The sequence below is a fragment of the Lycorma delicatula genome, chromosome 3, assembly GCF_047948215.1.
Source record: "Lycorma delicatula isolate Av1 chromosome 3, ASM4794821v1, whole genome shotgun sequence".
NCBI lineage: Eukaryota > Metazoa > Arthropoda > Insecta > Hemiptera > Fulgoridae > Lycorma > Lycorma delicatula.
The window spans coordinates 170,845,432-170,857,642 of record NC_134457.1 but is presented as its reverse complement, the minus strand read 5'-3'; the positions used below and the strand labels follow the sequence as shown (position 1 = coordinate 170,857,642).

The 12,211-nt window shown below is 26.3% G+C and overlaps 1 protein-coding gene and 1 long non-coding RNA gene across 2 annotated transcripts in view; one reads left to right on the top strand and one right to left on the bottom strand.

The window, feature by feature from the left end:
* The window catches only part of LOC142322207 (uncharacterized), a 39,432-nt gene continuing 27,221 nt past the window's right edge, over positions 1 to 12,211 (top strand). The window contains exons 1-2 of the long non-coding RNA XR_012755801.1: positions 1 to 224; positions 3,438 to 3,602. This is a non-coding gene — a long non-coding RNA (uncharacterized LOC142322207). The remainder of the gene's footprint in view (positions 225 to 3,437; positions 3,603 to 12,211) is intronic.
* LOC142322206 (zinc transporter ZIP1-like) overlaps positions 10,931 to 12,211 on the bottom strand; it is a 163,829-nt gene continuing 162,548 nt past the window's right edge. Inside the window, exon 2 of the mRNA XM_075361013.1 lies at positions 10,931 to 11,538. Within this exon, the coding sequence (XP_075217128.1) occupies positions 11,411 to 11,538 (128 nt within the window). The 3' untranslated portion in view covers positions 10,931 to 11,410. The remainder of the gene's footprint in view (positions 11,539 to 12,211) is intronic.

Here is a 12,211-nt window from a genome sequence, read left to right as displayed (position 1 = left end):
TTATCGCCTCTTCTTTTAGGAAGTGCTTGATGTCGTGTATTTGTGTTGATATTTCACTACGATGTTAACATAATTTGTTTAATTTTTATTAGTAAAAGAATTACTATGTTATTTTATTCTTTTTAGTAAGTTAGTTTTCTAAAATATTCTTATGTTTTACGCCGGTAAAGTGTTGTTATTTATATGCTATTATTCTTTCTAATGCGAGGTTTGATTTTTTTCAGGTACGTTTATTGTTTTATTTTCAAATATTTATTATTTGATTTAAGGAAACATTTTATTTAATGTGAATGAACGTTATCGCGTAGATGATTCTGTTGTCTACGAAATAACGAAACGATCCTGTTGTTTACTGATGAAAAACAGTAAACCTATTGAATGATCTTCTGTCAGGTTCAGATATTGATGATAATATTAATTCAAATGGAATTCGTCCCAAAATTCTAAATGAAGTAATTTTTGTTTCTGAATCTGAAGGAGAAGTTGACGATGAGGATAAAGATGCAGATTTTGAAGTAGGATGAGATTTATCTGACTGTGATGGTAATGCCGATAATAGGTCTAACACTGCGCAAAGTTTTCCTGATTAGGGACGATCTACATCTATTTTTCAGCCTGAGGCCAATAAAAATACCATAAAAAAGAGAAATAGTGGGTCTGCAAAGCAATCAGATGATATGCTTGGTTGGTTGTTTGATAACAATTAGTCCCTTTTGTGGATTCTTTTTTCTGTTTAGCCTCCCGAACCATCGTAAGGTATTACTTCAGAGGATGATATATATGAGTGAAAATGAAGTGTAGTCTTTTACAGTCTCAGGTCAACCATTCCTGAGATGTGTGGTTAATTGAAACCCAACCACCAAAGAAGACTGGTATCCAGGATCTAGTATTCAAATAAGTATAAAACTAACTGCCTTTACTAAGGTTTGAACCTTAGAACTCTAGACTTTTAAAATCAGCTGATTTGTAATGATAGTTCACCATTAGATCAACCCGCCTCTTTTGTGATATTACTTTATGTTTACTACACTGCTTCAAACTGTATCTTACAAGAGCTAATTGTACTTAAAAAAGTCTTTTTTTTATTACATTGACCAATATTTTATTCATTAACTGGAAATGATTTTTTTTTTACTAATGAAATAAAACTTTTATCCTTTGCTCATGATTATAATATTTCAAAACATTATTGTGTGAACAAATATCATATAAACATAGTTAAAATTTTTTTCAGACAATTTTTTCATCAAATTCAATTCGTAGTAACTTTTTTGTTAACTAAATAAAATTATATATTTTTTATATTATTAAATTACAGATTGTGATGATTCAAAGCATGTAAGATTTATTAATTTATGTTTATAATGAAGATAGTAATAATTTTTTCAAAATACCCCTAAAATTCCTAGGTTTCTGGTACTGGGTATTACATATTGGCTTAGGATTTAAAGTGTTAAATATCATGCTTATATGAACTTTAAAGATTTAAAGATTTTCTGTGTTAAAAGGCATACAAACGAATTAAGGTAATGCTAACAAAATATTAACTAATAGGCTATGCTGGTCTCCGAAGTGCAAGTGGTAGCATCTTGGCCTTTCATCCGGAGGTCCCAGATTTGAATCCCGGTCAGGCATGACTTTTTACATGCTACAAAAATTGCCATTCATCTCATCCTCTGAAGCTACACATGACGGTGGGCCCATAGGTTAAAAAAAAAACAAAAAACAATAGACTAAAAGCTATTGTTTAAATGAACTGGTTGTGTTTTCAATAGGACTTTTATTATTTGATTTTTTTGTAAATAATTTTAATTAATTTTTTTACTTCCTAGTTTATTAAGTTACGATTTGTAATTCCCTTTACTCATTTAGGTGACAGTTTCTTCAGCCATAGGTAATGCGGATAAAATTACCGAATTATGACGTAAACAAGGATATGTTAAAAGTAGGATAACTTAAATTAAAAACTTTGTTGATACATTTAGCCTTGACACAAGCTTATATTTAAATTTAAGCATTTATTTTAAATAAACTTGTAGAATGTTGATCAGATTTTAACGGTCTTCAGACCAAAATAAAAGCTATTTTTACTGATGAAGATGAAGCAGAAGAAAATGTAACTACTTTTGAAGATAATTTTTACACTCTTGAAGCAAAAAATTAATAGCATTCTTTCTACCCATAATTTAATTCCGTTTACTCAAAATCAAGTCACTTTCCTGCCATGCACAGTCATTTCCAATATGAAGTTTACAGAAATACCCCTTACTTCCTTTTTTGGATGAAGAATGGATTGATTTCTATGATGTTTTCAGTACGTACAAAAATTTTATTATCTCAGTTTCAATATAATCCATAACTTGTTACAGTTTGCCAGTCTATTCACCAGAGTTAAAACTCTTATAAAGGCACATTACTGTGTGTAGAATTATGAGTAAAATTTATTAATAAGGTTTTAGGTAACAAAAGTGACAGAAGAGGAAATTATATCATGATTGGAAAAAACCTCTTTCTTGAAAAGTTATCTATAATGAACAAAGTCATCACCCATCTATTTTTTACTGTGGAGGAATATAGAACATAGAGCATAGAATATAATATAGAACATGGATAATACCGAACAAACGAATACTAATGTAAGCTGTGTTGTCACTTTATTTTGGTTTCATGAATAAGAAAAATTAATGGAACTGCATGGGGAAGTGTGCTATTATAACTGATTTTAACAACTAAACATACATTCAATTGTCCTGTCCTAAAAATGGATAGTTTTATTGTTAAAGAAATAGTATGTTCTGAAGAATGTTAATCTAAAAATATCTGCCATAGTGTGTAAAGTAACATTAATGTTAAGAGTAAATATTAATTACCCATTCACAATGGAAGTTGATTTGATTGGAAGGTAAAAAGATTAATCTCTTATTTTCAGTGCATAAAAAAATTATGATTTATCTTTTACAATGATTCAATAAGTATTCTGTGTTGTCATCAATGGATTTATCTGTTACAATGGTAATGGCTAAGACGAAAAACTACATCTCTTACAACTAGAAAGTGACCTAACAGTCTTTGACTTCTAGAATGTCTTGGTAGTAGCTTTCCAAAACTTGAAGAATGAAATGGTAATGTGAAAATCCAAGGTTAATAAATTGATTTCTATATAATACCAAAGCTAAATTAATGCTAGATATATTTTCATTATTTGCTGTTGGCATTATTTGTGATCAGTGAACACATAAGTAAATTCCATTATAAATGTAAAAAAAAATTTTGTGCAGTTTTTCAGACCTACTTGTGTTCCAACTTTGGCATATGATATGCCTTTCATGTTTCTTTTAGCTGATACTCATAAAGGAATATTTTATGTTATATTTGTGTAATTCTAGCTTGTATTTGTTGGAGAACATTTGATAATGTGCTTTTTATTTTTTTTTCAGTGTAATTTTCAACTGAATACTTGTTTGTTTTAATATTTACAAGTATGTACAAATTTTTGTACTGTGCTGTCATCCCTGATGACTCTGTGTGCAATATATTATTCACAGTTTGCCCTCAAGCATGTAGATGAGTTAACCCTTATGTTACGACCACACTGATATGATGTAAGTATTTTTTTTCTACAACCTTGATGGTGACAGTATGTTTAGAATAATTTGTTGTTATACTCAGAAAAATTTCTGTATCGTGTGATAGTGTTGTTTGCTTTTAGTTTCTTGTATTTTCTGATTTTTTTTTTTTTTTTTTAATTTTAGTCAACATTTCAATTTCATGTGAGTTGCTTGTTTTATAGGAGTTAAGTAATTGTATATTTAATTTTTATGATATAACACTTCTTGTTGAAAATTTAGGTAATATTATTTTTATTTATTCCAGTTAGACATATTTCCTTTTAAATTTTGTGCTCCCTTCATTAAAAATAAACATGTTATGTAAAATTCTACTTATACATAGCATGTATTATAAAGTACTTCATCTTAAATATTATGAACTTGAAATGGATTCTCAACAATACTTTGGATATACATCTTATTAAAAGTTTAAGTAAATTCTTGATAGGCTATGTTGCAGTAGTAAATATAATGATAATATATTGTTATGTTTATTTAGATTTGCAATTTATTCAATTAGAGTCTGGGTATTCATAATATAAATACTGTAACAGCACGAATTTAAAGTTAGATCTAGCATGAGTGAAAATGATGATGTGTTGGTGTGTTTTTCAAACAAAAGTTGTAATGTAATATTGTATTGGATTATATTTATGAATAATTTAATTATTTTGAAAAGGAGGGTCATTATTTTTTACCTTACCTCTTATTTTTGTTTTCTGAGAATTAGTGTAATTTTCAATAGAAATATTTTTCTGATTTGTATGTTAAAGGAAAGCTTTTGTTATTTGCATATCATTTTTATTTTGGCTACTGCACTTTCTTATTCATTTGATTGAATTCTAAGGTGTTTAAGTGTATGCTTTAGAAGCTGTAATAGGAGTTGTTTCCACCTACTTTAGGTACTTTTCGTCAGTCACAGAAACTGGTCGACTACTATGAGGTTCATCCTCAATATTTACTTTTGTACAACAAAACTTTTAATAATATATCCATTTGCCTGTGGAAGTTCAGCCTGTTGGTAATACTTTACCTCTGATAAGCTTATTTTCTTCTTAGAAACACTCCTGGCATTGATATAAATTGCCAAAATGAAGTTGTTGCAGATATCTTTGTAAATTCGAACAATTAATTATCTCAAGCAGAAAAATATTAAAAGATTTTTGTTTTTTACATCCATTGTATAAACAGCACAAAAAGTATTTTTATACGGCAGCATAGATTACACTGCATCGCAACAGGATGTAAGCAAACTGTATTTGAGTGCTTGGATTAATTCATTAAGTTGGTAGATGAAAAATTAATAGATACAAATTTAAATAATAAATCTGAGGAAAAAGAGTAGATAGCAATGAAATAAAACAACTTAAAAAAAAGAAAAACAATATATTATTCTATAGAAAAATATTACACAAATTTAATTTTACAAAATAATTTTCATGTCTCATATAATCTATTTAAATTATATTATTGGATCTTACTTGATACAGTCTGTACAACATATTTATAAATCATTGATTTCATGCAAAATCCTTGTATGAGAATCAAAGGTAATAATTTTATATGCTATACTAATCTATCTTCTATACATAATATTATTCAACATTAATAAGTGCAATTACCACAACAACAATTAAAAGGCTTCACAAATGTTTATTGTAATGTGTATATTAAGCATATTGATTATTAGTTGTAATATTATTAATAAATAATGGAAGTATATTAATATTAAATATATTACCTTTATTAAAAATGTAAATTAATACGCACCACCTTTATCATCTAAGAAAGTTTATGTGTAGATAAAACCTTGAGAACAAACTTCTTATTCAAATTGAAAAATTTAATACTTTTTATGTATTATATATATATATATATATATATATATATATATATATATAATCAGTGTAAAGAGTTCACTAGTACAGATTATAATATGCTTGAAATATTATGCTTTAAATATAAAAAAGTTACATTATCTCTACTCCCTCTCTTTCTGTATATGTGTGTGTGCGCGCGCACACGTGCCCACGTGAATATTTTCACATATGTACATGCACATCTGAAATTGTAAAAACATCAAAATCTCAGTTATGAGTTCCGAAAGTTATTTGCACACATCTGCATTATTTAGTATATACATAATATACAGGATTCAAATTACAAAAATACAAGCAGATAAGCATAATAGCTAATGGTATTTACATAATAAATTAACTTCTAACTAAAATTAACAAATTAAATATTATACTTGATTTTTTTTCTATAAATAAATAATCAGTTGAGTCTTCATCAGTTATTGATCTGTTGTTCTCATTCGCTGGGTCATATTATTTTTTAAATTCCTTCTAGCCCAAGATTTTTTATTTATGTTTCATTGTCTACATTTTACAACACACTCTTAAATATAATAAATGCTTGCTTTCTTTTTTCTTCAAGTTAAAGTATGAAAATGTGAAACTGGAATCTACAAAAGGGGAGACAATTAATGAATGGATAAGGAATGATGATTAATTTATTAAATTTCAGTTACTTTTAATTTTACAATTAACCAATTTAAAATTTTTAAAAACACTTTTAAAATATTAAAAGTTAATCAAAGAGAACTATTTATTTGATTGTTTCAGTTTTTAGTTTTGAGAAAATCTGTATTTTGTATATATTCAAAGAAACCAAGTGGTGTTAGTTATAATTTGACTTTTTGATCTATAAATGTTCAAGTTTTATATTCTTAATGTGCTTATAAATTTAATGTTGTTTAATCGTATTATGATGAGTACATGTCAAACACATTTTTAAATTACTTGAAATGAGCAACACACTTAGGTACATGTTTTCTCTTTGTACTCAAACTTGCTTACTAATTAAAAACCAAAACCTCTTTGGAAGACTCAACATTATGTTTCATTAAAAATTAAGTATGCTTCATTTCTAGCAAATATTCTCAAAAGTATTCACAATTTTATCAAAATTATAAATCAGATTTATAATGCAAGTATTTTTTTCATAATATACATCAAGAATACAGGTACATAATACAAATACAGGTACATTCATTCAATTTAAAATTACTCTGATAGCAAAATAAATTTCAGTAATAACAATCTGACATAAACATTAATAAAGAGATTTTTACTGCTTATCATCTTTAGACTTAACCTAATAAAGGCTTTACTGGTGTTCCTGACATTTTGATAAAGAAAACCAATGTTTGTAGTTTCACAATGAAAATTAGAATATAACTTTTTCTTTGTATTAGAATTGTAAGGAATGTTTACCATTCATTAAAATTACCATTCCAAATGTAAAACAATTGGAAACATTTGGAATATAAAATATTCCAAACGTAGTAAGGAATATATGACATTTGTATATAAAATTACCCGTAAGATTCTTGTAGTATGGAACATAAAAAAAAAAAAAAAAAAACAGTTTATAAAGTTTCAGGGATTACAATTAGAAATAAATGGATATGAAGAATATTTATATATTCACACATATTATTTTCATATATTTTGAATATTTATTTTTATTTGGTGTTGCAAGAAAATTGTGAATATATTCTGTTGGTTGGTGATTAATAAACTGGAAAATTTATTATGTACATGATACCAGAGAAGAAATTAATAATGTTTCAGTAGATTATATAAAATTATATTTTTTCGAATGTTTATTTCTGAAAAGTGAGATGTATAAGATGGAAATTGTAAGCAAGAATAAACTAAAACTTACAGTAGTAGCCCAGTACCATTCTTGCATTACAATTTTCAAAGTTTAATTTATTAATAATTAATACGAAATATAATTTAAATAAAAGTAATTACAATTAATAATTTTCAAGTATTAGTTGAAAAAAAAATTATAAAGATTATTAAAATAACTAAACAACATTATAATACAACTATAAATATTTAAAATTAAATGATTCATTTATAAATTAATCTTATCTAGTTAGAATAAGAATTTATTTTACATCAATATTTTATAATTAATGGAAAAATAGATGAAAAAAATGATATCCATAAGAAATATATCAATAGTAAAAAATTACATCCATACGCAATATATCAACAGTAACTGCTTAATGTATGTTCCTTATATCTTTCAACCAATCAAAAATACATATTGCAGATTAATGGTTTATTCATAAATCTTCTACTAAAAGACATTATTGAATAGTTAATGCAAGTAAGTAATTAAAAACAAGATAATATACAAAAAGGTGTCAGTTGTCAGTAGATGAAACATATATATCAACATGCTAATGTAGATAACAATGTTGTGCTTTTAATAATAAATAAATTTACAACAGCAAGAAGATTAACTGTGCTCTCCTTAAGTCTGATAGTTTTACTTTCTCAGTAACATCTCAGTCATGTATTGGAAAATATATTACAAAAAAAAAGCTCAAATGAAATGCCAATATTAAAAATTATTTTTTATAAAACATTTATTTAATTGAAACTGCATTAAAAATTAATTTTAGAAAATCCATTGATAATAACCATTAAACTGAACGTATTTAATTCATTTTCTGTTATGAAAATATTTTTCAAAGTTATTCTGTAGTTTTTTGAGCAGGTCACAATTTTTTGCACTTTAAATATTTTTTATGTTTAGTTCGATTAATTTTTTGTTAATAATAGTAATGTGCCAACTACATGCATCTTAACATTTTCACTAGTGTGTTAGCTGGATCCTGATCATCACTTCCAAGACTAGTATTAAGTTTACATCCTTGATCAGTTCAATAACCATTATAACTACATAATGAAATAAATTTCAGATTTTGCTGGAAGTAAAAAGTTAAAAGATATTTTGAACTCCATGGTATATTATTTAAAAAGTATTTATATTTCTTTCCTTATAGGCATAAATTATTTTTACGGTAACTAGTCACATTTAAATAATGCAAAAGCATAATTTTATTTACAAATATTATTGAGAATTTAATTTGCATTTTTGTTTTATCATATAGTCAAGTAATATATTTACTTATCACATAATTTGCCATCTTAAATTAAAAAAACACTATGTTATTCCTTTCTTCTTATACTAGGTGGCTAATAATCAAATACTGAGTTATATTAAATAATCAAGGCCCAGTAAAGAAAATTTTCACAAAAAAATATTTCCTGGAGTTTATTCTTCATGATAAGAATCCAAGCTAAAAGTGCCTGCATCCATTTTAAGGGTAATTAGGTAGTAGAAAGTAGTAGGGAACCAGATTACCATAGGAAATACTCCTAAGGGGAAAAAGGGTAGAGTTGGAAAAATTAAGTTTAATAATTTCTTCTCATACCATATTGAATCTTTAATAAAATAGCTCTAAATAGGATCTCTCAAACAGGTAGTGTATGACAGAATCTTACAAAAGGAAAAAGGAGTTAAAAATGTATGAAGGTAAGAGCGGAAATATTTAAATGTAGAAGGCTCCTCTTGTTATGTGGAAAAATTAAGGAAATGTGGCGAGAGAAAAAAACTCAGAATTTTTAAACAGTTGTTCTTCATTTAAACTGGTTTTATGATTTAGGTATGTTATCTGCAGCATAACTTTTATTGCATTTAATACCTATTGTGTATTTAATATATTTAGACAATTTATAAAGATTAGTAATTAATTATAAATCTTAAAAAAAATTAAGTTAATAGAATATGGAAATTAGCAGCCCCTCTATCCAATGCCTTTTCAAAATTGAAAGCTGAATTTGTTTAATCTTGTGTGGAATATCATACAAAAACTTTTTCCACAAATGGAATGTTGTATAAAGAAAGTTATATTCCTTGTTATAAAGTTTTTTTTTTTGTAAAAAGTTACATTTTTTATCTTCATATTTAGAGAAAATTTATATGTAGTAATATTTGCTAAATTCATTTACAAGTTACAAAAACTGTGGTTAAATTTAATTTTTTTTGTCATTTTTACTATATTTAATTTCTCTTCGTTAGACTTTTAATTATTTTAAAAGTGCCAGAACATACAGTTTATTTATTACTATTACCTAAAAATATCGTTTTAGAAAAAAATAAATTGTAAAAAGCTTTTTTTTCCTATTAATACAATAGATATTATCTAATAGAAGTACCACAAACAATTTTTTTTTTTGCTATTAAACATCGAAAAAATGTTACATGGAAAAATGTGTAAAATTCATAAATAATGTACAACTTAAAATACATATATTTTCTATTAATTTATCATATTTTAATAACACACATAACATATTTTAATGTAATAGATAATCATATATAACACATTTTTTCAGACATGGGGGTAGGCTCACAATCTTCCCTTCTTCTAGAGTGATTTTATTCCTTTTTTTAATAAATAATGCCAATTCATTTAGATAATTTTTATCTACAATAAAGGGAGACATTTGAAAAAAATAAAAACACTTGTAGAATAATTTATTAGCTTTCAAAATTATGCTCTATAAATAATGTTAACTAATATCAATATAATTATTAAGCAAACCATAGTATACTATCGTACATATATGCTGCATTCTCATTATTTTATGTTATAAATTTACTTGTACCATATCTTAATTTAAAAATATGTGGTTTGTCTTGCAATTCTGGTTGTGGTATTCCCCTTCTATATTCATATTTTTTGATGCACTCATCATTTTGTGTTTGCAAGTTGTGCTAATGCCATAACTAATATGAAAAAATTAGAAAAAAAAAAAATTTTTAATTTCAATGTTAACTATAGAATTTATGTACTGGAAACAATAGCTGATTATTTTCAAATAAGTCAGTTTTTTTTATTAAATAATATAGCTTATGTTTTCATTGGAAGTACCATTATCACATTTCAGCGATAACTAAAAATCTATTAATTAATAATTATGCAACAAAATTATTCATTTAATTTATTACTATTTAGTTATAATTATCTGTTTAGGAATTGGTAATTACTGTTACAAGTGATCTAACATTTATAAGATAGGAATTTCCCCAGGTGATGAGTCATTATGTATGTTCGATCACATCACTTGTACTTTGTTTATCATGAAAAGATTTGATTGCCACCATAAGGGAAAACGTCAAAGTCTGAACAGTAACATTCCTACTATATTTATAATAAATTTAATAAAATAAAGTTAGTTAGATAGGCAACTAACTTTATTTTACTTATTAAGAGTAATATTGTAAATATGAATATCTATTTTCATAATTTATATTTTTTGTGTTTTTTTTTATTTATTTGTTTTAACTCAAACTTTGCTTTAACTTAAGTTACTGAAACTTTTCTATATTATATATTGTAAGTAGATTTATATGGGAAAGGAAAAAATAAAGTAATAAAGGAGAAAATAGCTTTCTTATTTGTTTGTTTTATTGCTACAAGAAAGATATAAAATAACATGTGCAGCAGTACATATATATTCATTAAGATTTAATTCTAGCGGCTAAATTATATACAACTTTAGAAAATATGATATCAGCTGCAGTGATTAACTGAAGATAAACTAAACTACAGTAGGAAGACAAAATTACATATAAACTGTTTAGATAACTGTGGTAGCTGTATAACACACAGTATCTTCATTTGTCTTATAAAAAATACAATTTCATAAAAAAAACAAACAGTTTATTAATTATAAGGCAGCTATTAATATAATGCAATGTAGTGTAATGAACTGAATAACATAACTTGGTTTTCATAACATGCCTAAAATTGTTAACTATATATATATAAAATCAGTCATTAATAAGTATAATTATTGTTTTTTCTAATAACAAATTGTTATTTTTATTACTTTCCATAAGTAAATAGCTAATTATTTCAATGTCAACTATGTATGGTGGTGGTGATGATGATTGTGACTGTCAGAGTGGTGGTCATGATCGTGGTGATGATCATCTGCTCCTCCCAATTCTTCATGTTCTCCGTGGTGGTGGTGATGATGGTGTTCATGGCCCACTGGAATATAATAAAAATAAAAAAAATTAATTTTTTAAAATTATAATTTAATGATGAAAAAAATATATATCATGTGAGTACATTCACATGATATGTAGTAGATATTCATTACTTTTGTCATATTGATAATGGTTTACTAGCATTTCTTCCGCCAGCACCCCATTCGGTTACCCTAAAGACTGAATGTCCGTGCCACAAAGGGCTACTGCGCCTCGTAATATTTTATGCGACCAGGATCCAGGATCCTAAATAGCTCCTAGAGCTTAACCTAATTGTGTGAATTGTATAAACATGGTCTACATCACCAGTTACCTTGTGTCCAACCATTCACATGTCATATATTTTCTAAATGGGTAGGTGCACCCTGTTTTATACTAAAATATATGATTGTCATAAAAAAAAATTAATTTTTTCAGTAATTTAATTAAATAAAAGACAGTAATTCACTGTCCCACCTAGGTCACTGAATGCCAGCAAGTACCTGTTCATTACTTGTAGCCGCTTGAAGCTAATGGTTGATGGCTGACTGTTTTTTGAGGATAGCTTCTTCCAACAACATGGTAAGAGTCTTCCCTTAAATAAACTACTGATGCCAGTTGAACATCGCAACTGCATCAATGAACACAGCACATGGTCCGACAATGCGGTTCATGCCACATTGACTCATCACTTG